The sequence below is a fragment of the Neovison vison genome, chromosome 5, assembly GCF_020171115.1.
Source record: "Neovison vison isolate M4711 chromosome 5, ASM_NN_V1, whole genome shotgun sequence".
NCBI lineage: Eukaryota > Metazoa > Chordata > Mammalia > Carnivora > Mustelidae > Neogale > Neogale vison.
The window spans coordinates 60,197,182-60,222,437 of NC_058095.1; the positions used below are offsets into that span (position 1 = coordinate 60,197,182).

At 43.8% G+C, this 25,256-nt stretch overlaps 1 protein-coding gene across 2 annotated transcripts in view; it reads left to right on the forward strand.

Moving 5' to 3' along the window:
- MAP2K4 (mitogen-activated protein kinase kinase 4) overlaps positions 1-23,619 on the forward strand; it is a 132,909-nt gene extending 109,290 nt beyond the window's left edge. For both annotated transcript variants that reach the window (XM_044249126.1, XM_044249127.1), the window contains 4 exons: positions 6,515-6,592; positions 10,265-10,413; positions 19,725-19,770; positions 20,978-23,619. In XM_044249126.1, the coding sequence (XP_044105061.1) occupies positions 6,515-6,592; positions 10,265-10,413; positions 19,725-19,770; positions 20,978-21,091 (387 nt within the window). In that variant the 3' untranslated portion in view covers positions 21,092-23,619. The remainder of the gene's footprint in view (positions 1-6,514; positions 6,593-10,264; positions 10,414-19,724; positions 19,771-20,977) is intronic.
- The last annotated feature ends 1,637 nt before the right edge of the window (positions 23,620-25,256 follow it).

Sequence of the window (25,256 nt, forward strand, 5' to 3'; positions counted from 1 at the left end):
AGGTTGCAGACGGTACTCCAGGTACCATTCTGCACATAATTTTTGCCTTGGCCCTCTTCATATTTATTGATCTTTCTCATACATGTGTATGTATTTATTTTTCTCATATTTACTTCTGTTGCTTTGCCTAGAACATCTAGATGTTGATTGACAATATTGATAGGATTCTCATGTTTTTTTTAGACTCTTCTGATTTAAGTCTCTGTGCATTTCTGTGTGTGTGTGTGTGTGTGTGTGTGTGAGAGAGAGAGAGAGAGAGAGAGAGACAGAGAGAGAGAGAGAGAGAGAAGATGAGAATGAATCAGGAACAGCTGTTAAAATTTTATTAAGTGCCTTTTTTGGTGTCATTCAGTCCATGAGGCAATGTTGCTCCCTGCATATCTACTGATAGGATGAACATAGTAACCTCTCTTTCCTGTGGTTGAATCATTCCGGCATTTGAGAAATAATCCCAACTCACAGTTTATATGTTTAATGTATTTTTACATTTGGTATGTTAATATGATAATTTCTGCATGAAAATGTTTAAATGAGATTAGTTATAGTTCATGTTGTGAAGGTTTTATATGGGCTATGCCAGCTTTAAAAATCAAACTGGGAAAATTTCCATCTTTATTTTATTTATAGTAAAAAGTTAGTAATTAGCTCATGAGTGAAACATCTTTGACCTCCTTGAGCTCAAAAAAGTTTCCCCACACTTCAGAACATCGGTGGTGGGATAGTTTTCTGTTCCTTGAGATTGAAATCCATCTTAGTCAGGAGTCTTTGAGGAAAGAGAGAGAATTCTTTAAAACCTGTGAAATTTTACTATTTCCTCAGCATCAGCACGTGTGTGGGTGTGTATGCATGTGTCTGTGCATACACATACATATTTTTGTTTTCGTAGTTGTTTTAAATGTTAGATGTTAAGAGCTATTTTCTGGAATGTTTTTAAATATCCAAATATGTGGTAGTTTAAACATTTGTCTACAGTTTCTTTAAAACACCTCCCTTTAAAAGGTGGAGACCAAATAAGCCTGATGCATGGACTGAACTTTGCAAGTCACTTCTATTGAAGAACATAAGGCAGGAAGGACGTTGTGTCCCTTCTGAGAGTAGGTCATAAAAAAGCATTGTAGCTTCTTTCTTCTTTCTTTCTTGGATTGCTCACTTTGGGGAGAGCCAACTACCATGTTGTTTAGACACTTAAAGCAGCTTTATGAGAGATTCATGTGGTGACGAACTAAGGCTTCCTGCCAGGAACTGTGTATATGAGCCTGTTGACAAATCTTCCAGAAACCCAGTAAAGTCGTCAGTCCTGCCCAACTTCCTGACTGTAGTCATGAGACGCCCTGAGTCAGAACCACTCATCAGAAGTAGTCCCTGAATCCTGACTCACTGAAACTGTGACATAATAAGTGTTTGTTGTTTTAAAGCTACTCAGTTTTAGGATAATTTGTTACACATCATAGCTAACCACTACAAAGTGTTTCATTGATTCTTTTTAATCTTTTGGCTTATTACTTCCTTTCAAAGCTTTTTAGCCTGTACATTTCTGCCTATTGGGACATAGTGAGAGTCTTTTTAGCATGATCAGTGTCCAACTAAAAATGAAATATTGGAAAATGCCTGTTCTGTATTATTAAGTACATTTATTCAGCACCCCTTTTTTTTTGCCTCTTTAATCCAAGAAAATTAAGGATTTGTTCAAAATCTGTTAACATTATGATTGTCAGTTTCTCCTTATTTCTTGGTTTTTATTTTATATATTTCAATACAGAGTAACTTGAGTTGTATATTTTATACATACTTTTGGATATAAAATTGTCTTATCTTTTTTTGTTGTTGTTGCCGTTTTTGTTAATGTTACATATCCTATTCTTCGAGTTGATGTTTTTAAACTTTATAATTTTAACAGCCTTTTTGTTTTTCTTCTTCTTTTTTTCTTTTTTAAAGATTTTATGTATTTATTTGACAGAGATCACAAGTAGGCAGAGGAGGCAGGCAGAGAGAGAGGAGGAAGCAGGCTCCCCACTGTGCAGAGAGCCCAACACAGGGCTGGATCCCAGGACCCTGAGATCCTGACCCAAGCCAAAGGCAGAGGCTTTAACCCACTGAGCCACCCAGGCACCCCAGAAGGCTTTGTGTTTTTCAGACCTATATTTTGGATTTAGCTTTGGGATGTGGGATCTTTAGTTCATGAATCTTAGATATCTACTTCTCTCAAAGAATAATTTTCAAAATGTTAAAAATACTATACATACAAATAAAGAAAGAACCTATCAAAAATACATTTAACTCATTCATAAGAACACTGGGCAGGCAGGAAGGTGAGACTAGCTCAAGAACATTTGTGTAATTCAGTATTTATGGTCCCCGAGGAAAGAACGCTGGGATGGGATGGCTCATTCAGAAATCTTTATGGACGGGGAGATCATCATCTCCCCGTCCATAAAGATGTAAACTTCTGGGGTTACTGAACAGAAATCATTTACATCCCTCATGAGCAAAAAATATTCCAGTAATCATGTAACTTAAGTAAGTGTCTGTCCCTAGTGAATAATAAATATCAAGTGACATGAAAGGAAGTGAAACCCTTGTTTGACTGACTTATAGGAGTTGGGTCAGTTTTCTTACCACACATGTGCTAGAAATTCCAGCCCTTTGATATAAGCATACAACAGTTTCAGAAGGACACGACCACCAGAACCACAAATGGTAGGCTCCTGTTTTAAGTATACACTTTGGATTTTGACAGATGTAGTTAGGTAATCACCTCATCAATCAAGAGATGAAGATGTATGTCACCAAAAAAAGATCATTGGTCCTGTTTTCTGTCAGTGTCAGTTGGATTTGCTTTCCTGGAGTTTCATCTAATTGTCATCTTACACCATGTACTGGTTAGTGTCTTGCCTTCTTTCTCTCAGCGTAATGTTTTGAAGAGATAGCCCTGTTTTTGATGTGTGTTAGTTAGTTTATTCTTTTGATTGCTGAGAAGATCTGCATTCTACTGATAGACCACAGTTTATTCATACATTGACCTGTGGGCATCTTGGCATTACCGAGTTTTTCAGTACCTGGTGTTTTTCCATTTATTGAGGTCGTTTTGCTGTCAGTAGTGTTCTGTAGTTTTCAGTGTAGGATCTCTTGAACTCTTAAATTTATTCCTAAGGAATGCATGTTTCTTGATGCCACTATTATAAATGGAATTTTAAAATGTATTCCAGTGTTTTTCTTTTCTTTTTTTTTTTAAAAGATTTTATTTTTTATATATTTTTAAAGATTTATTGTTTGTTTGTTTGTTTGTTTTGACAGAGATCACAAGTAGGCAGAGAGGTAGACAGAGAGAGCGGGAAGCAGGCTCCCCGCCAAGCAGAAAGCCCAATGCGGGGCTTGATCCCAGGACCCCAAAGCCATGACTTGAGCCAAAGGCAGCGACTCAACCCACTGAGCCACCCAGGCACCTCATATTTTTGTTTTATAAAAAAAAGAGTTTATTTATTTGAGAAAAAGAGCGAGTGGGAGAAGGAGCAGGGGGAAAAGGACAAGCAGACTCCACACTGATTACAGAGCCTGACACAAGGCTCAATCCCAGGACCCCAAGATCATGACCTGAGCTGAGATCAAGAGTCAGATGCTTACCTGCCTGAACCACTCAGGGGCCCCTTCCAGTGTTTTTCTTGTTGTAGGTAAAGACAGACGATTTGCATATTTTGTCATTGTGCCCTGGGTCCTTGCTAGTTTCACTTTAGTTTTAGTAGGGATTTTCTGTGTAAACAGTTGCAGAAGTTCAGGTGTCTGTGTTCAAAATAGTGTTTGTTTTTGTTTTGTTTTTTCTTTGTCTTTTTATATTGGCTAGGACCTCCAATACAATGCTGAATAGAAGTTGTACCTCGGGGGTGCGTGGGTGGCTCAGTTGGTGAAGCATCTGTCTTCTGCTTAGGTCATGATCTCAGGGTCCTGGGATCGAGTCCCGCATCAAGCTCCCTGCTCAGTTGAGGGGTGGTCAGCTTCTCCTTCTCCCTCTGCCTGGAGGTCCCCCTGCTTGTGCTCTCTCTCTCTCTCTCTCTGTCAAATAAATAAATAAAATCTTTTAAAAAGTAAAGAAGTTGTACCTTATTCCACATTTAATAAGGAAGGGGCTGTTCTGGATTTCAGAGGTAAGTATGATGTTAGCTATAAGTGATTTTTGGATGCCCTTTGTGAAATGAAGTTTCCTTCTTTTCTCTTAGTGTTCTAAGAACTGAATTTTGAATTTTGTTAGATGCCTACATTTATTAAGACGAAGATAAGATATTTCTTCATTTTTCTGAAAATATGTTACATCAGATTGCTTTTGAAGTTTTAAGTCAGTATTGTATTCCTGAGATAAACACAACTTGGTCCCAATTATTACCTCTTCACATGTTGCCAATTGGATTTTCTCATTATTTTTGTTAACAGTTTTTGTGTCTGTGTTTATGAGGGTTATGAATTGTGTTGTGATGTCTTTATTAGGTTTCCATAAGTGATTATATTGGCCTCATAAAACATTTTCAAAAGACATTTGTGTTAGACTGGTGTTATTACTCCCTTGCATGGTTGAAAGAGTTTACCAGAACCCATCTGGATTTCAGCTTTTTTTCATGGGAAGATTTTTAATAACAAATTCATTGCAAAAGTAGGTTTTGTTTTGTTTTGTTTTTTAAATATCTTATTTATTTATTTGACAGAGATCACAAGTAGGCAGAGAGGCAGGCAGAGAGAGAGGGGAGAACAGGCTCCCCACCGAGCACAGAGCCTGATGTGGGGCTTGATCCCAGGACCCTGGGGCCATGACCTGAGCTAAAGGCAGAGGCTTTAACCCACTGAGCCACCCAGGTGCCCCGAAAAAGTAGTTTTAAGTCTATTCAGATTTCTGTATTCTTTTTGATAGGTTTCATTAAAAAAAAAATATGTCCATTTCCTCAGTTTCTGGAAGAGTGGTAGTTATGTCCCCTCTTTTGTTCTGATTTTAGTCATCTGATTGTCTTTCCTTTTCACTTAGTCAGTGTAGCTGAAAGTTTGTCAATTTTATTGAGCGTTCCAGAGAATGCTTTTGGGTTTTGTTGTCTTTTCTCATTGTGTGTTTTTTTTGTTTGCTTGTTTTTCTCTATTTTACTTGTTCTTCTGTTTCTAATTCCTTAAAGTTTTAAAGTGAGGTGTTGATTGCCATCTGTCTTGTCTTTTAGTTGCATTAGCGCTATGAATTTCCCCCTGAATACTACTTTTGCTGCATTTTCCAACGTCTGATAAGTTCTACTTCATTTTCATTTAGTGCAAAATTTGTTTTTGTTGTTGTTTTTTACCTGAGGCTTTCTCTGTGATCCGTGTATTGCCTAATCTCCAAATACTTGGGGACTTCCCAGGTAACTCTCTCTTAATGATTTCTAATTTAGTGATTTTGTGACACACTTTGCATGATTCTCATTTTAAAAATAAGGTGTGTTTTATGTCCCAGAACATGGTCCATATCAGTGGATGTTCCATGAGAGCCTGAGAAAAATGTGTAACCTGCTGTTGTTGGACAGAGTATTTTCCTCTCTTGGTTGACTATCTGGGATTTCTGGGTACCTTATATCTTATCCTAAATACACATTTTTTACAGCTAAAAACTAAGTAGCTCCCAGTGAATATTTATTTATGCAGCCACAGTACTCATGCTCAAAACAAAAATGTGTAAAATAGGTCTCCAAATAAGTTGTTGCTGACAGGCAGGATTTATAACACAGTCAATTCTGCACTTCTGCACATTTCTTTCAATAGCAGTGACTCTCAGCCTTCGGTAAGGATCATTGCCAGCTCTGTGCTCCTGGTTCTCTACCTCCTTCTCCGTCCCTGATGCACTGTGTAAATCATGGTCCCTTATTTCAAGGAAATGTGAAGAATGCTCTCTTCATGGAAACTACTAAAGATGATTTTTGCTGTTTGGATGATAGGATAATATATTTTGACAGTGCCTTAATTTGGTTAAAAATGACTAATAGATGTCTTTAAAGATATGCATAGTGATGCCTTTAGCTTTATGATGAAGAATGGGTGGAGTAATTGCAATGAAATTAGCTCATGTTTGCTCTTGTATTTCAGATATATTGTGGTGTGGCCTTATTCAGTGAAACAGATAAGACTTAGTCTTTTTTTTGTTTGTTTTTTCTTGTTTTTGCTTTTTTGTTTGTTTTTACTAATCTGACCCTGTAATTCTTTAATTTTTTTCACTTTTCCACTTTTCTTCCTTTTTTCTTTGTTCTCAGCTTCCGGTTTGTAAATGCTGGTGAGTCCTTGGGGGTAAAAATTAGAAGAATTGCTTTGTGTTCCCTTTATGGAGGTGGTAATGGGTTGGGTGTTATTGTTGTTGGTTTTCATTATGATGATGGCTTCCTGTTACTCCCAGTCTGACCCTACACGTGGATTCTTCTAGGAGTATGCTGGCATTTCAGCTCCCTACCCAGCTGTTGCTTCCATCATGTTCCTTGAGAATATGCATAATTAATGACCATGACTTCTCTTTCTGTTCCAGCCTGAAAGAATAGACCCGAGCGCGTCACGACAAGGATATGACGTCCGTTCTGATGTCTGGAGTTTGGGGATCACATTGGTATGTTCATCACAGTACTGTAGCAGGAAATTCAGAATGGAAAGAAAATCTTATCAGCCTTCCACCCCTCCTGAGAACTGCTTTTTTTTTTTCTCTTCTAGTCTTTGACTTTACTTATCTATTTTTTCCTCTATAGTTATAATCACAGGGACTCTGTCTTCTAGTTGTTGGGAAAAAGTCTGTGTTTTTTAATTTTTTTATAAACATATTATGTATTTTTAGCCCCAGGGGTATAGGTCTGTGAATTGCCAGGTTTACACGTCACAGCACTCACCACAGCACAGCCCCCCACCCCCCCACAATGTCCATAACCCCACCACCCTCTCCTGACCCCCCTCCCCCTAGCAACCCTGTTTGTTCTGTGAAGATTAAGAGTCTTTTACGGTTTATTTCCCTCCTGATCCCATCTTGTTTCATTTATTCTTTTCCTACCCCCCAAGCCCCCGACGTTGCATCTCCACTTCCTCATATCAGGGAGATCATATGATAGTTGTCTTTCTCCGATTGAAAAGTCTGTGTTTTACTTTGAAAATCAAACCAGAGTTGATGGTTTCCCTCAAGGTTTTTTGCGGTATCTCTGCGCCCTCCGTTGTGCTTTTGGATCTCTTGGCAGAGGTACTAGGAGTCACACCTGCATCAGGAAGAGGGACGGGGAGGGTGGCTCCTCCCACCTCGGGCAAGAGCAGGGTGTCCGGGGGCACCTGGGTGGCTCAGTGGGTTAAAGCCTCTGCCTTCGGCTCAGGTCATGATCTCAGGGTCTTGGGATCGAGCCCCACATGAGGCTCTCTGCTCAGCAGGGAGCCTGCTTCCTCCTCTCTCTCTGCCTGCCTCTCTGTCTACTTGTCATCTCTGTCTGTCAAATAAATAAATAAAATCTTTAAAAAAAAAAAAAAGAAAAAGAGCAGGGTGTCCGGCAGACATGTTTACGTGTATGAACATTGTTTCTACTTGGAATCTTCTGTTCACTGAATAGAAAAGTCACAGATGGTGAGTATAAAGTAATTCATTTCTGGAGGAATACCAACTACCTAGGTGAGAATTCGAATAAAAGTTCTACCTTAAAACAGTGCTGAGAAAGAAGAGTGAGAAAGCTACTTAATTTGCAACTAAGTGCAATGAAATAAACTTTTTTTAAAAAAGATTTTATTTATTTGACACAGAGAGAGGCCACAAGTAGGCAGAGAGGGAGGCAGAGAGAGAGAGGGGGAGCTGAGCAGAGAGCCCGATGCAGGGCTCCATCCCAGGACGCTGAGATCATGACCTGAGCTGAAGGCAGAGGCTTAACCCACGGAGCCACCCAGGCACCTGAAATAAACTCTTCTTTCTCATCTATGACTGTACTAAAATTTTCCTTCTGTCTTAGAAGTATCTGTATTTGCTTATTACTTCCTTATTCCTAAATTTTGGTTTAAAGCTTTAGATTTATTTTCTTGTGCTTCCTGACATACCACGGCTTGGTAGCATTCTTCTGACTCTGGACAGGTGCTTCTACATTGTGGGATTTCCTATCACTAGATGGAGCTGTGTCCTATTTGGGAGGCAGCCTAAAGCTTCCCTTCAGTTTCCTCCCATTTTTAATAAGGTCCCATGGCCCAGAGGTAACACAGGTTCTGAGCAGAGAATTTTTTTTTGTAGCTTACTAAATACTCTCCATCTGTTCATTGGCATTATGTGGCCTTGAGATCTTCCTGTAGATGGCAGTCACATACCCTTGTTAGCGATCCTGCTGAGTCACGTTGCCGGGCATGATGAATTCTCTGTACCCACAGTTAAGGCTAGGGGCTGACCTCTGCAGAAGACTCCATCCGGTTTCCCTTATAACGTGGTACGAGCGATACGTCATGGAGTTTTTTCTTGTTGTGAAGCCAACTGACCAAAAGAGAGAAGTAAGCCCTTCTTCTTTAGTTAGGAGAGAACATAGAACTTGGGCATCTTTTAGGTGATGCCCTGTGGTGACTGGTCCAGAGGCCTACAGCACGATCTGTAGCGTCCTGCTGAGTACCTAACCATGTGCATATAAAGGATAGTCACGATTGAGAAATACCTACGTCCAAACCAGTTATGTTTAAAGGGAGTATTTACTTCAGCTTACAAACAGAATTTTGTTTTGTGAAAAGTTTTAACAGAAACGTTTTCAGTAAGTTCTTTTAATATATCTGACTAAATTTTGTTTAAAAGCAAGGCATTCAGTACTTAAAATTGCTTCCTAATCTATTTTCCATGTGAATAATCTTATACAAATTAAGAAATCTGTGAAATTAATTTCTAAGTTCCTAAGTCCTTCACTTTCTGTGGTGCATTTTACCTTTTCCTTCTCTTACTAACATCTGTTCTCCAGAATGAATCTGATGAAGTTATTCCTAGTGTTGTGAATAACCAATAAAGTTTACTTCATCCTAAGAATTTGTATTTATATTGGAAAGAAACCTTAGAGGCCTGAATTTCTGCATGTGTGTGGCGTGCCTGCTGCTCCCCAACAGGCGTGTGTAACTGGGGACAGTGGTGAGCTGAAGGCGCCATCTTAGGGCAAAGAACTTCCCAGCCCAGCCTCCTTCTGGAGGATGCCCTTATGTTTGCATGGTAGCTTCCCTTTCACTAGTAACTAAACTAGTAATTTAATAAATTAGTAATTTAATACTTGACTAAATCAACACCATCCAGTAGCCCTGAGCTGAAGAAGCTCTGAGACGGTGTCCTCAGACAGTGCTCTCTCTCAGATACCTTCTCGGATGACCTTGGAGGTCTCCCCCCTCCCATTACCTGTCACCTATCAGTGCACCTGGCACGGGGTTCATTTAGGCCATGCCACAGATTTAAACCTATTTTTTGGAAAAAGCACAATTTTTTGGTTTTCATTATCCCCAGAACAGAGTGAGAGAAAGATAAGAATACAGCCCAATATGTTTGAACTTTGGTGCATTGGGACGCGGGTCTGTAAGAACCTTCAGATCTAGTTTGGTGTGATTTAGAGATATATCTGCCCCGAGTGCCATTTTGGGGTTCAGGGTTTGGGGTTGAGCCCAGACCTGATTTCTTCAGGTGTGGTAATACCTGCTTGTGGGTGAAGTTGTAGTGACCACAGGACTCCTGGAGAACAGAATGTGCATGTTGCTTCTTCAGAGCTCAGGTTGGGCTTTTGTTGGTTGCAAGTTCTCTTACCTTAGAAATGACTGACCACACCTGGCATCGGGCTCTCTGCTCAGTGGGGAGCCTGCTTCCTCCTCTCTCTCTGCCTGCCTCTCTGCCTCCTTGTGATCTCTGTCAAATAAATAAATCTTAAAAAAAAACATATATATAAGAAGAAATGACTGACCACTTCCATTCAGATAATGACAAATTGTGCACCTTTTGCACCAGTAAAGTTCTAGAACCAGCCTTCCAGGGTCCTTCATATAAAGGCATCTGAATCAAGGGCTGCCCTGACGCTTAGGCGGTGGCGACATTGTCTAGGTTTTCCCTTTGGCCCCATCCTTGAGCTCAGTTGATTTTACAGCCTCTTGATTTCTAAATACCTTTTCCGCCTCCCCTTATAATTGCAAAAACCTCACCTCACCCTTATCTGGGTTGGATTCAAGTCTTCACAAGAGTTTTGCTTGGAGTTCAGATTTTCCACGTGGTGTTCGTGAGGAGCAGTGATAACGCGCAGCGTGCTTTCTCCCCTGTTCTCTGCAGTACGAGTTAGCCACAGGTCGGTTTCCTTACCCGAAGTGGAACAGTGTGTTCGATCAGCTCACGCAAGTCGTGAAAGGGGACCCTCCGCAGCTGAGCAACTCCGAAGAACGCGAGTTCTCCCCGAGCTTCATCAACTTCGTCAACTTGTGGTGAGTGCCCGGAGGTGGTGTGGAGAGGGCCGTGGGGCTTGCTCCCCTTGCGGCGCGGTCCCCCTGCGGGGAAGGGGCGCTGCTGGCTGTTGCTCTGCTTCCGGGCGGGGGCTCGGGTCCCAGGGTCTCACGGAAGGCTCCCGCCGGCGGAGAATATCGATCTTGCGCTGCGACTGGGTACTGAGTACTTCCGTACGAGTGTAAGACCCGCGGATCCCCTTACCCAAGAATTCAACACTGCCACAGGATGCAAACAGCAAGAGGTTCTTTATTGTAGCGCAGGCGCCTGCGGGTGGTCAGCAGCTCCTGCTAGCTGAGCACCCCAGGCTGGGGTGGTGCAGGATTTTTATAGACAGATACAAACAAGTTTTGGATGGGGCAGAGCTGATTGGCTGACAACTTGAACATTTGAAAAAGGCATACTTGGTGTTTGCGGATTGGCTTTGGAGGACCCGCGCGCGAAGAAAAAGGCGGGAAGGGGGAGTGAGGAGGGGGAGTTGGACCTTATTACTCAGCAGAGAAGCATCCTGCCTACGTGACTATGCGGCCCCCTGCCTCCTGCCTATGCCTCGGCTATTAGCAGAAGGTATCTTGTTCAAACAGGAGACCAGTATCACCCCCTAAAAGCCAAGCGGTTACAGAAAGGCAAAAGAGCAGTTAATTAGTTAACTGGGGGAAGGGTCTTTCACGAGGTACTGAGGTACTGAGGTGCTGAGTACTGAGGACTTGGTGCTGAGGAGAAGCAGTGCCGCGGGCAGAGAGGCTGCTGCCTGTGGATGTCTAAGGCCTTGTGCCAGAAATGCCACCAGGCGACACGGGTCGTCTCCGTCTGACGTGGTTCTAATGGGGAAGCTATACAGGAATGACCCGGAAGCTTTTCCCAAGTCCGACCCCGCCAGGTCAGACTGTGAGTGCAGGGCAGCTGTCTGCGCTGACGTAGCGGTGACGCAGCGCTGTCGCAGCATGTAACACGTGGGCGTGCGGTAGAGCCAGGCCCTGCCCTCCGCTGGTGGGCCAGGCGCCGGCACTCTGCAACCTTATTCTAAGGGCGGTGTGTGCCGAGCCTAGTGTATTTCGTCTGCCCTGTCACAGGTGCGCGCACGTGCATGTGCACGGCCGTGTATGGAGAACGTCGGACTAACTGCAGGGAGGCAGGAATACAGTCGTGCTTTGTACCGCCTCAGTCTGTGTTTTAAATGAAATCTGCTTTATCGTTTCAATATTTTCGATAATTTATCCAACATGACTTAAAAATGAGATGTGTTTATGAGCAAAAAGCATTCTTGAAAACACTCTTCTTTTTCTCAGAATTTTTTTCTTGCCAGGACTGCTGTTTCTCGCTCCTCTCTCTTCCTTTTAAGACTTCCATTTCATGGTCTAGCATTGCCGTCTTTTCAAATAATTAGAAAAGATTCGACTATTTAGAAAATATGATTAGGAACTATTTCATCTTCTGTAATTCAGTCCTATCTTATCTTTGCATTGGTTTCCCCGGGGGAGAGGAATTCCTCAAAATTTTATAGGTAGAAGGCTATAAGGATGACTCAAGTTGGCTGTTCTTCCTTTTCAAAAACAATCCACTTTTACCAGTTTGCACACAAATACGCAGTTTACAGAATCGCACATGATCGTTTTATATATTCCCTTCTAATAAAATAATTTAGTTAAAGTAATCTGTGAGTCATGGAGTAGAATTTCCAAAACGATCATCTGTGAACCTCTCACCACAGTTGATTTCTTCTTCATCCGTTGATCTCTCTACTGTTTTTGTTGTATCTGTGTGTAGTACTTATGTATTTTTTATTTCCGTGTCCCTTGGTACCATGCTTCCCTACAGATAACGGTTATAGACATCAACCTGAGTAGGTCTGTGGTTTCCGCTCATCCCAGATCATCCTGGGCTGTAGTCGGAAGCACATTTGTTTTTAGGACCTGCTCCTGTCACCTCTTTGCATGTGTCCATCCTCCCTTCCACTGTCCTGGGGTGTTTTCTGTCCTCTCTGACCTGGATCATTCAGTTTCTACTGGCTTTCCTCATATTCCAGTATCCCATTGTTCCAGACCACTCTTTTTGTCAGAGTTGTATTTTTTATGATGCACGTCTGATTATGTTCCTTTTTGTTTAAGACTGTCTAGAGCATGCATTTTTTAACAGAGTGATATCATCACCCCAGAGGGGTCAAAAATTTGTTCCGGAGAGGCAGGAACTCTTGGATTAACATAATGGTTTGCAGCCCTCTGCAGGCCTGCTACAGCATATAAACAGGTACACGGTGTTTAAATTGCACAGGAAGGAAAGGGCGATGGTGAAAAAAGGCCTGGGGAGCCCTGGTCCAGAGGATGCCCATGGCCCTTAAAAAAAAAAAAAGGGGGGGGGGCTAAATTAACCTAGCTTTCAAAACCCGTTATGATCTGGACCTGGTATATTGCTCTAGCCACATTTCTCAGTCCTCCCCTTGAGCAGTTTTTTGGCCAAACTGAGTTTCTTCAGTTGTGTAAGTTAAACTTGTAACGGAAGATACAGGAACATATTCTCATAGCCTTTGGGTAGATTAAATTTCTTCAACAGCACACAGAAAGCACCTAAGCATAAAAGAAGAGATTTTGTTAACATCTAAGGACGTCTCTTGATTAGAAGACACAACTGAATGAAATGCCAACCATGCGGTGTCCTTGCCATAGATATTGGAAAAAGGATTTTCATTCAGAATATGTAAAGAGTATAAAACACTTGTAAATATGAAAGTGACAACCAGAAATGGCCAAATACTTGAAAAGATGCTTAAAAAGATGGCATTCAGGTGCACAGTAAACATAGGAAAGGGTGTCCATTCGGCATTATTAGAAAGCAGGGGAACGCAAGTTGAAACTACGATGAAACACCGTTACGATCACCAGAAATGACCGCAGTTAAAAGACTGATGGTATCAGGGCATCTGAAGCAACTGGAAGTCCCATCCAGCACTTGCAGGCCTGTAAGTTGGTGCAGTCTCTTTGAGAAGCCGTGGCAGGATCTCCTAGAGCTGGTGGAATACAGCCAGTGGATACATTATGCTCCAGCAGTTCAGGTCCCAAGTACGTGCCCCACGAAGGCCCAGACAGAGGCACGCCAGAAGACACGTGTGAGACGTCCAGAACCACACGTTCATGATCACCTCCAGCTGAAAAGAAGCATCTCTATCAGCAGTAGGGTCGACAGGAAGTTCTAGCATTGTTCACACGACACTACACAGCACAAAGATGGGCCATTGCTACCCTTGGCAATGAGGGCAAACGGCATTGCATGAAAGAAGGAAGACATAAAACAGTATCTATGGTTTCATTTGTATGAAATTTAAGAAGACAAGAAGGAATAAAAGGTAGTAGAGTCAGAATATTGTTCCTCTTATTTTTGTTCTACATTTAGGGTGTGTTGCTTTGCTGAACATATGCTTCAGTTAGAAGTTTCCTTAAGGAATAAAAGGGAGATGAGGGCTTCAGGACCAAAGTGATGATACCAGTGCCCAGCTTACCTTCCTCCCTGCTTTGCCTCCCTATTTAAAATGTTAATAGAATTTTTAAGTCTTTACTTGTTCTGAAAAAGGGCAAAAGTTCTATGAGGAGTTCTTGTGAAATTGGGAAGACGAGGCTGAATTCAGAGATGGGCTGACTGCTCTAGTTTGCTGCATGCAGGGGGAAAACAGCACAGGCAGGATATCAGACCTGCACTGGAATTTCTCAGCATGCCACAGAGGACCCAGGAGAGCACGCAACCTGGGGGCCAGGCCAGTAGGAAGCAGATCTTGATCTAAAAATGTCTTGAGGGAGTGTTTTCTGCAGTTGATCTCAGACATGGCCGGGACTCTCTGGCAGTATTCACCCCTGCCTTGTACTTGGCCCAGTCTGGGGTCTGGTCCCAGTCTTGTACTGGGAGTCTGCAGTGACTCCCAGTGAGGACACTTGTGTTGGTTAGAGGTTGGGGAGTATGGTGGAATCTGTGGTCACAGATCCAGGAGGCAGATCCGTTGACCAGGTGATGGCGCCCTTGGGATGGCCCTCTACTCCTTCTCACAGTCACCAAGGTCTGTGACCAGGGTCAATTCCTCATGTTCAGTCAGCATTGGTGCCTGTGGGGCATGGAGAAAGAGAAAGGAAGATGAGAATTGTATAAGTCTGGAAAATTTGAACAAATATCCCCTTATAAAATTTGCCACTGAAAATGTCAGCGGAAAAGCTGGGGGAAATGGACTAATTTGAATTCAGGAGAAGTTTCCAAGTAGCAGACATGGTTTCTGAATTGAAGGGGAGGCAGTGATGGTACATAGCTTAGCAGATGTTGCAGGGTTGACTGAATCCTTTATATGGGGAACACCCTTGAGTTAATCTTGCAGAGGAAAGGATAAAAAGATGAATGAGAGACCTGGAGAAGAAAAATCCAGGAGATTCCACTTAACTGATAGTAGAGAATTAAAATGAAAATTATCTTGACTTGAAGAAAAACTTGAGTCCTTAAATGAAAGTTTGAGACCAAATTAGCGAATAGGGAAGGAAAAAAGAAAAAAAAAACCTGTCTAGGGATGTTGTAAGATACTGCTGTTGTCTTATGCATTTCAGAGATAAAGAAAACTTGGCAAGCTTCCGTTTAAAACAGGCACCCATAAATGTACATATCAGCTAAGAAAGACACAAAATCAGAGCCATACCCAAAGAGCAAAGAAACAGCTGTGGAATGATGAGTGTGGACTGCAGATTTTTGGAGTGGATTTGATCTTGGACAGTAATTGCACTGAATCTACTCAAATACCAGATAAACATTTCATGGTGTCTTTTTATATGTATCAGAGTTGGTACAAAACCAAGGAGTCCACAGAGTTCTAAAACTAAGTGAAATCAGAAACTACGGGAGGTAAGACATTGATGAGGGGTTAATGTCCAAATATATAAAGAACTCAACTCAACACCACAAAACCTCAGATAATTCAGTTAAAAAGTAGACAGAGGACCTGCATAGGCATTTTTCCGGAGAAGACATCCAGATGGCTAAGAAGCCCATGAAGAGATGCTCACCATCACTCATCATCAGAGAAACACAAATCTAAACAACGAGATAGCACCTCCTACCTGTCAGAATGGCTAGAATTAAAAAGGCCAGAAATAACAAGTATGGGTAAGGATGTAGATAAAAAAGAATCCTCCATGCACTGTTGGTGAGAATGTGAATTAGAAAACAGTACAGAAGTTCCTCAAAAAATTAAACATAGAAATGCCATACAATCCAGTAGTTCTACTAATGGGTACTTAGCCAAAGAAAATGAAAACACTAATTCAAAAATATATATGCACCTGTGTGTTTATTGCAACATTACTTACAGTAGCCAAGATATGGAAGCAATCTGTGTCCATTGTAGATGAATGCATAAAGATGTGGGGTGTGTGCGTACAGGAATATTACTTGGCCATAGAAAGAAGGAAATCTTGACATTTGTTACAACATGGATGGACCTAGAGGATATTATGCTAAATGAAATAAGTCAGAGAAAGACAAATGTCATGATTCCACTTAGATGTGGAATCTAAAAAGCAAAAACAAATGAATAAACAAAAACCAGGAAGAGACCCATAAATACTGAGAATTGATGGTTGCCAGAGGGGAGCGAGGTTGGAGAGAGGTCATATGTGTGGAGGGGAGTGGGACGTCCAGGCTTCTAGTTGCAGAAGGAATGAATCATGGACATGAAAGGTGCAGCACAGGGACCATAGACCGTGATATTGTAGCATGTATGGTGATATGTGGGAGCAACAGTGTAATGCACAGACTTGTCGAATCACTCTGTTGTGTACCTGAAACCAGTGTACCATTGTGTGTCAACAATACTTTGATAAGAAAAAAAAGTGACTTAAAAAAAATAAATTAGGGGAGGTAAAGATTGTTAAGAGGTTGCTGATTGGAAAGACTCAGTCATTTGGCAGAAGCAGGACAGATCCTTCAAGCTGGGACCCAAGAATTCCCAAAGATAAGTCAGATGCAGGATGAGTTGTTCAGGAGAAATTCCAGCACTCATACAAGATATGAGAATTAGTAGAAACGACTGATAGCAGGATGCATCTGAGGACTTCAGATATGAGAATAATGAGAAACAGGAGAAAGTTTTTCATAAATTTAAAGAAAAATGGAGAAGACGCTTGGACATATAAGCGATAAACAGAAATTTACAAAGCAGCAAACTGAATGTCCAGAAATACAAATCATAAAGTAAAACTCGGTAGCTGGATTAAGCGGCAGATGAGGTGTAACTGAAGAGAGATCAGTAAACTGAAAAGTGGGTCTGAAGCTGCCAGCAGAACTTTTGGAGATGATGGAAATGTTTCACAGTCCGCCCCGTCCGGTCTGGTGGCCAGAGCACCCACGATGTGGCTGAGGAAATACATGTTCACATTTTATTTCATTGGGATGAATTTGACAGCCGGCTCCCTTACTGGATCCCTGGGGCTTAATTAATTGGGGTTACTGTGATTACTGATGACAGCAGGAATTCTGAAACAAGATAGTGTTAATAAAAATTGGGTTAAACGTTTCTGCTCACATGGCGTCGTGAGTGTCTACATTGGCACAGCTTTTTGCTCCAGTAAATGACATGGAAAAATCAGAAACCAAAAAGTCGTGGCAGCTTTACAAAGTAAATATCAGTGCGGGTGGCAGCTGGACGGAAGGGTGTATAAAATGCTCTGAAGTCTGCTGCTGTGGCCGTGCTCTCCCCAGGTCTAGAAGCGGGCAGCGGCAGCTGGGGCATTACTTCCTGTGGGATCAGAGGTAGACAAGTGCCCTTTTGTGGACCGGGGTCTGCAGGAGCAGGGTTTGCTTAGAAGTCGGGATCTGGGGAGTGAAAGACATGCTTGTGTCAGTCAGTGCCTGGGCCACAGCTACAGGCTATGTAGTGGCAGGGTCGTAGACAGCCAGGGTGCTGGGTCTGTATGGGACCCATGGTGGCACCATGTTCTAGTCTGGTGGCCCCGGATGTGTGAAACCGCTGTCTCTCTAGCTGCTGTTCATAGTACTTAGGTGCTTGGAGACTTGCTGAGCAGAGGTGTGGAGAAGCGTGCACACCCTGCAAACCACATTTCCAAAATACATGGAGTCTAATGCTAAGAAAAGCAACTAATAGAACATGAGTTTATGGTAAACCAAGCTGAGTCTGTGGAATAGTCTAAAATACAGTTCAAGGTAAAATCACCGTATTTAGGGTGTCCAAGGAAATGAAGGCGTGGGTTCTGCTAAAACCGAGGAAGGAGAAAAACAGCGATGAAAGGAAGAGCTGGATATGAAAGTTCATTAAATCTTAGAAATGAAAAAACACAGCTATTGTTACAAAGGAAAGCAGATTTGATGTACTCTAGACTGGAAACAATTGAGGACGGAATTGGGAACTTGGCGGAATAGGGCTGAGGGGTTTCCCGGCGTGACACAAATGACACTGGAGCAAAGAGCAGTCAAGCACCAAGGAGACTAGAGTGGGAACTTCTCGCAGGTGTGTAGTGAAAATGACAAGATAATTCTGGAAGTGGAGACGGAATATTGGAGACAATCGTGAAAAGCATTTGAGAAGTGATCTAGGATGTGTTCTCGGACTGAAATTAAAGTCTCTACCATGTAGGATAGACCAAGGTGAATTTATACCTAATGCATTGAAGTAGGAGTACAGAACAATGATAAGGTGTAAGTTAGCAGGAGAATAGAATGTCTATGAGGGAGTAATTAATTAGACGGCCACCAACTCATTATTAGCAACAGTATTTGCCAGAAAACGAGTCCTAGTTCTGGGGTATAGAGGAAACAGAATTGTTAGCCTTGTCCTACAGTTTTAGTTTTATACTCGGGCATTCAGTTATCATTCACAACATGGAGGAAATACAGATTTTTTTTTTTTTAATGGAATAATGTCTTTTTAGAAAAGACAAAGAGTTTAGCATTCATAGATTGTTAGAACAGATAGACTTCGCCAAGAAGGGCTATGAACCCAGCAGAAGGGGTTGCAGTTGGTCGCCGGGAAGCTGGTGGGGTGGAAGAGACCTTGCAACCAGCAGCTCGCGGGGCCAAGTTGGGTTGTAGCGTGTTCTCAGCCGGGGCCTTCAGGGACCCCGGAGCAAGCCATGCCGCTGGGTGGGCCCCCAAGCTTGGCGTGACGTGGGTGAGGAGCTGCATTTCTCCACCCCTCTGTGGAGCGGTCTCTAGCTTAGGCTGCCCCAGGTGGCTCGGATGACTGTGTGCCACCAAGGTCGCCCTGAGAGGCTGGTGGCTGTGCATTCAGGAACTCTGTGTAGCTACGGGCTGTGCCGCGCAGAAGGTGCGGGTGTAGAACACAGCATTGGCTGTAGAAATCGGAGAACTGTGTTGCCAGCAGTTAACTTTTCAAAAAAAGATTTCTTTATTTGAGAGAAAGAACAAGTGGGGGCGAGGGGTGGAGAGAGAAGCCGACTCCACTGAGCGCAGAGCCTGAGACGGGGCTTGATCTCACGACCCTGAGATCGTGGCCTGAACCAAAACCAAAGAGCTGGATGCTTAACAGACTGAGCCACCCAGGTGGCCCTGGTTACCTTTTGATAGTAAAAGAAGTTGAATATAATAGGTTGGAGGAGAGCGGTGGCTAAGATATGGTCCAGGACAAATCTGGGAAAATAGAAACTACATGAAGATGCTTCTGGTCACGTTAAGTTAGACAAGGTAGGATTCAAGGGGAGGATATCACCAGGGCAGGGGTTCAACATAGCAGTGTGGTCCTTAGTGAGGTAGTGATGCTGTCAACTTTTGGACCAGAGAACACAGATTGAGATACAGAATGCAAAAATTTTTAAAATCTGAGGATAAATTGATAAAATTTATATATAGTTTAGTTCCCAGACACTGGTTTCTCTTTGGTTGTGTCTGTGTAAATACTCGTGTGTATATTTAGAAAGCACATGCACACATGCACACACGCACATTTTATACGTACACATTCATATAGTTAACTGCGCAGTACTCTGCCATGCGGCTGTGCCATAATTTATCCGATTTTCAGTAGTTAACCTTGTTTCCGGTTTTTCACTAATGCTTCTACACTGAATATCCTCAGGATAAATCCTTAGGCTATACCTTGTCTAATTTCTTGTTTTTTTTTTTTTTTTTTTGTTTTTGTTTTTTTGTTTTTTTTTATCTTCGGTGGGTTGTCCTTGTTGTTACTCTTATAGCTGAAGGAAAAAACTGCTTGATTCTTTGTCATATTTCATTTGTGAAAAGAAAAATACTTGGGTAACTGTGTCTCCATTTTATTAATGTTCTTTTTGTGTTATTTTAGCCTTACAAAGGATGAATCCAAAAGGCCAAAGTATAAAGAACTTCTGGTGAGTATGAGACTTTGGGAATTTTGTTTGTTTTATATTCTGTGTTTTGTTTTTGTTTTTACTTTTGGGAATTTTAGATATTTCCTCACTGTGAATTCTGTTAGCATGCCGGTTTGCTAAGCAAGTAATGGTCCTCTCCATCCTAGACAAACAGCTTGACCTAATGAATAATTTTAAAAAATGTTTGAAATAGATATTTGGAAGGAGCAAATTGAAAGTTATAATTTTCCTACCAATTTACTATCTGGATTCTCATGGAAATTTTCAGAAAATTTTGACCTTGACGGGTCATAAAAATTACCCTGAAGAGTTGTAACACTCACTTTAAGGGAGCCACCTTCCACCACATGGTCTAGGTATGGGTAACACACCCATAAGACTTTCTTGTGCTTCTGCCATCATGAAATGCTCTCCTGCAAATTTACGTCACGCGGCAAATTCCTGCCTCTTTGACAGTCCACCCTTCCCCAGGACGTGGGTGTCCTAAGCCATCCTGGATGTGGCATCGGTCTCGGCAGTGAAGAAAATATTGATCTAATGACCTGGGGATCTTTGAAGAAAAGACCTGAGTGTCTAGCTGTCCCGGATGTTAGGTCCAGCCTGTGGTCAGCACTAGCAAGGACTGTAAAGATATGCAGTCCACAAGCTCAGAGAAGCCATGAATGAAAAGTACTGACGGAGAGGGCATGTGAGGGGGGGCTTTAGTGACTCAGAATCGGGGCAAGGGGCTTTGCAGGGGACAGGGCAGACGCCCCTAGAATGCGATCCTGGGATGCATCTGAGGCCCTGGCCGAGTCTTTTCTCTAAGATCCTTCTGCTGCACATGGGCAGATGGGAGGGGAGGTTGAGGTCTGTGTCCCATGTGCCAAGAGGATTGGCGATGGGATCCATGAGCTCTTCTTGGCTCTCAGATGGCGGCAGAGGCCCCACTCTGCTCTCTGCCTCGACAGATGGGCTCTGTGGCAGAGATTAGCTTCCCGACTTCACTGACCAGGTGGCCCATCCAGATCAGGCTTGCCCACACCCGGCCCCACGTCTCCATGAAGCACTGGCCATGCTTGCCTCTCTGTGCCAGTGCCACGAAACTGTGCAGCCACACGTGGTGGGAGCCCTCGGTTCTGTGCCACGGCGCAGTCGGGAGCAGCTCAGTGTGGGCTCTGACACAGACTTTGATGTTTTTCTTTCTCTCTGTCCAATTCTCTTGCAGAAACATCCCTTTATTTTGATGTATGAAGAACGTACCGTTGAGGTTGCCTGCTACGTTTGTAAGATCCTGGATCAGATGCCAGCGACTCCCAGCTCTCCCATGTACGTCGACTGATCTCGCTGCTGCGTCAGATTTGAGAAAAAAAGGGCTGAGAGGAAGCAAGACGTAAAGAATTTTCATCCCGTATCACAGTGTTTTTACTGCTCGCCCAGACACCATGTGCAATAAGATTGGTGTTCGTTTCCATCCTGTCTGTATACTCCCGTCACCTAGAACACGCATCCCCGTGATACCTGATTGATCACAGTGTTAGTGCTGGTCAGAGAGACCGCGTCCTGTTCTTTTGTGATGAATATACTCATGAAATGTGGAAGTCAGTACGATCAATTTGCTGAGTGTGATTAGATCACCTCTTAAATTCACTTCTAGACTCAAAACTGAAGACGCAGCTACTGGCGTGGTGTTTTGTCGGACTTCCAGATGCCGGAAGAATGCAGTGATGGACGTACGATGTCTGAACAGAGAGACTCGGGCTTGAGTGAGGAGAGCTGGTGCAGCCCACGAGACCCACGGCCTTCCGGAGCTGGGAGACAAGGGAGGAATTTACTTTCTTCACCAAGTGCAATAGATTTACTGATTTGATATTCTGTTGCTTTACCGTCACAGTCGGTGTTCGGGGATCGATGTGCTCAGCCAAATTTCCTGTTTGAAATATCACGTTAAATTAGAATGAATTTATCTTTACCAAAAACCATGTTGCGTTCAAAGAGGCGGACACGGAAATATTGAGACGGGACAGAATGTGTTCTTTTCTCCTTTACCGGTCCTTCTGCTCTTCGTCGGGAAGACTCAGGAGTCTGCCACTTTGTCAGAGAAGGTGCTGATCCTAAGAATCTTCATTCTCAAATTTGGTGTGCTGCCAACTCGATGTTCCATCTGCCACAAACCACCCGGACTGAAACAAGAAAAACGTACTGAGGGCAAAGAGTACAGATGTTTCCGTGCCGAGCATCTGACCCAGACCGACTTGTAGCAGCTCTGGGTTCCCCTCGGTCCCGCGCCTGAGACTTCCGCTGTCACAGCTCACGCACAGGGAGAAGCAGCTAGAAGCGATGTGCCTTGACTGATAATGTAGAGAGTGCTTGTAGGGCAGCACAAGACCAAACCTCAACCTTTTGCTCTCACTGGCCCAGATCTTCGGTTTCAGAATCCCCCTCCCTTCCCGTCTGGTCTGTTGCCGCTCTGTGACTTTTGCTTAATCCAATATTTTGCCTTTTTTTCCCCCATCCTATAGCAAAAACCTTTTTAATTTCCAGGGATGTTTAGCCCCCAGTCCCTCCCACGCTGTAACGTTTAAAAGGCTGAGAAACACAGGGCCTCGCCGATGTGGCGGGTGGTGAAGAAGCGTCTTCCGGAGACACGTCCGACCAGACGAGGGTCCCTTACAGAAGCTCATCGCCGGCGAGAGTCTCTGGCAGATTACTGTTATTTTTTGGAATTGGAATTCTATTGAAAAAACCAAACCAACCCAAACCCCCAAACCGCCCCAGAGTAGTTGTGAGGCCACTGAGGTCTGCCCCCTGATGTTCTGCTCCATCACCAACTCATTAGCCGGGTGGCCCCTCTGGTGTCACAGTGGCCTCGCTGGCCCCGAGCGTGCGGCTCTGTGTGGCAGTGAAGCGGCTCCGTGAGCAGTTCAAGCGCACGGGAGAGGGCAGCCGCGGCCGGTCGGAAGCAGGTGTGGCCGGTGGTTCCGGGGGGAGCCCCCTCCCAGGGCGATCGTCCCAAATGCTGTAAAACAGTCGAGGGAGGACGGTGCTGTGTCACGTGACATCCCCGTAAATCTCCAAGTTTCAGAAATGAATTATCGCTTCGGTCCACTTCCCTAGTTTCCCCAGTTTCCCCCCACCCCAGCCTCCTAAACCTTCGACCCCCCAGTGTCCTGAAAGGAAGCGTTGCTGCGCGTCTTCCTTCAACCACACCAAGCCATCGTCCTCCGTTGCTCCCGGGGACTCAAGAGGAAATCTGTAGCTCTCCTGTCCACTTCCCGTCTGGCTCCGCGTAGGGTCACTTTGCCATCGGACACGTGGGGATAAAAGCAATTCTGACTGTCCAGGAGCTTCATCTGACCGTTCTCTTGTGTGGATGACCACATCAAAAGGCAATTTTAGTGTATTAATCATAGATTATTATAAACTATAAACTTAAGGGCAAGGAGTTTATTACAATGTATCTTTATTAAAACAAAAGGGTGTATAGTGTTCACAAACTGTGAAAATAGTGTAAGAACTGTACATTGTGAGCTCTGGTTATTTTTCTCTTGTACCATAGAAAAATGTATAAAAATTATCAAAAAGCTAATGTGCAGGGATATTGCCTTATTTGTCTGTACAAATGGAACTCAGTAACATACCTGCTTCTTGGAGCTTGGGAATATTTTATCCTGTATTCTTGTTTGAACCCTCCTCTATTTAAGATATATACATGGAATCGAAGTGTTTATGTAATAGTTCTATCCTTTTGCCTGCAGGTCAGTTGTAATAAATCTAGGATATGATGATGACTTTGTAATTTGATTTCCTGAAGTCAGACCCTGAGAGGGGAAAATCAAGTCAATTCCATTAAATTATCTGTGCATTTCATGTTGGGAGAAATTCTCTTCGTCTGGAAGCGTCTACGGCTCCGTTCTTTTCCTCCTCTCCTCTTGGCGGTTGCCGTGGTTCTTAGCTTGCTCATCTTGAAACCACAGGTGTATCCCTGAGGCACCGGCTTTGCCCTCTGTCCAAGGAGGTGGGATATGGTCTCTTCTTCAAGGTTGTTCCTTTGTCAGTTGCCCTAACCCGCCCTGGCTTTCTCGAGGCTAGAGGAGACGGGTGTCGTGCTTCAACCTGTGACATGCTGGACATACACAGCCCGTAGGAGCCCAGGCTGCCTTGCCGGCTGCCTGTTTGCCAGCCCTGTGTTCTGCTCCTGGTGTTGTGGCCACCAGCTAGGCATGAGACGGCAGCTCCGCCTGCAGTCCCCACTGCCCCAGAGAGAGGGGGGAGGAGGAAAAGGAGAATTCTGGGTCAGAGACCTGTGGAGGTCAGACCCAGGAGGTGGACGGGATCCCAGACAGATGGAGCTGAGCAAGAAGCCACAGAGGCGGGAAGCTGTGGGAGACCAGGGCTTCGAAGCGCCAGCGCTGAATATGTCTGTTAATGCTACCACCTCCCAGTTACTGACCAGCACCTGAGTCATTGCTCACGTGCAGTTCAGCACCTTCCCCTTTTCCTATGCCTGTTTCTAACCTGATCTGAGATGCAGAACCAGCTGCGGTAAGTACCCAGCGTTCTCCGAGGAATGGCTCTCAGATACCCCGACCCCCCAGCTCCAACTCAGCTACTAAGGGAAGGGGTGGCCCGCGGCACCCGACCCCAGCTGAGCAAGACGATGTCATGAGAGCTAGGTAGACTGTGCTTCAGGCTTCGTGGGACTCTGCGTGGACTGTTCCTCTCCGTTGATCCTGACTATAGCCTCCCCAAGTCAGGTGGCAGTGTCCCGTTTTAGGTACAAGAGAAGAAACAGGGTTGGGAGAAGGCAGCTTCTGACTCTGATAACAGTAGGGAGGGGAGGTGAGATTCAAATCCAAGTCTGCAACATGTACTGTAGGGAATGCCGCACCATGGAGTCCAGTGGAGTTGAGAAGTACACAAGTCCCCAGCTACAGCTGCACATCCATCCTGACCAAGACCGCCTTTGTTGTCTCGGGGATGAGTCGACATCAGAGACTCTGGGGGCCCCAGTGGGGCTCAGTGGCAGCTGTGAGGAAGGAGGAACCTCCTACCTTGGAACTAAGCAGAGAAGCTCTAAATCCGACTGAATTCTCAGGCACAGCCCACCTAAGAATTCAGGATAGAGGCCGTGAGTCTCCATTAGCATGATGACCTTACGTGGCAGTCACTGATGAGGGGGATTCTGCAGGAGAAGAACTTAAGCTGGTATTGAGTTTGTATTAAAGTGCTTTCTCACTTCCTCGTTCCATCCGTCTGTCTCAGCTGCAGGAAGACAGATGTAGGACACAGAAAGTCTCAAAAGTGGCTTGGAGCTCTGGCCACCCTGTCTTGGGGGTCCGAGACAGTTTGTGTCTCCTGCTCTTGGCCAGGTCTGGAGTGCACCAGCCATACCTAGAACCTCTGTGTCTTACTTGGGAGGTGAGGGATGGAGACCCTAAAACCTATTGGTCTTGCTTGTTAACTCCTTTAATTAGCTCACAAAGTGGTTTGAAGGAAAATCAATA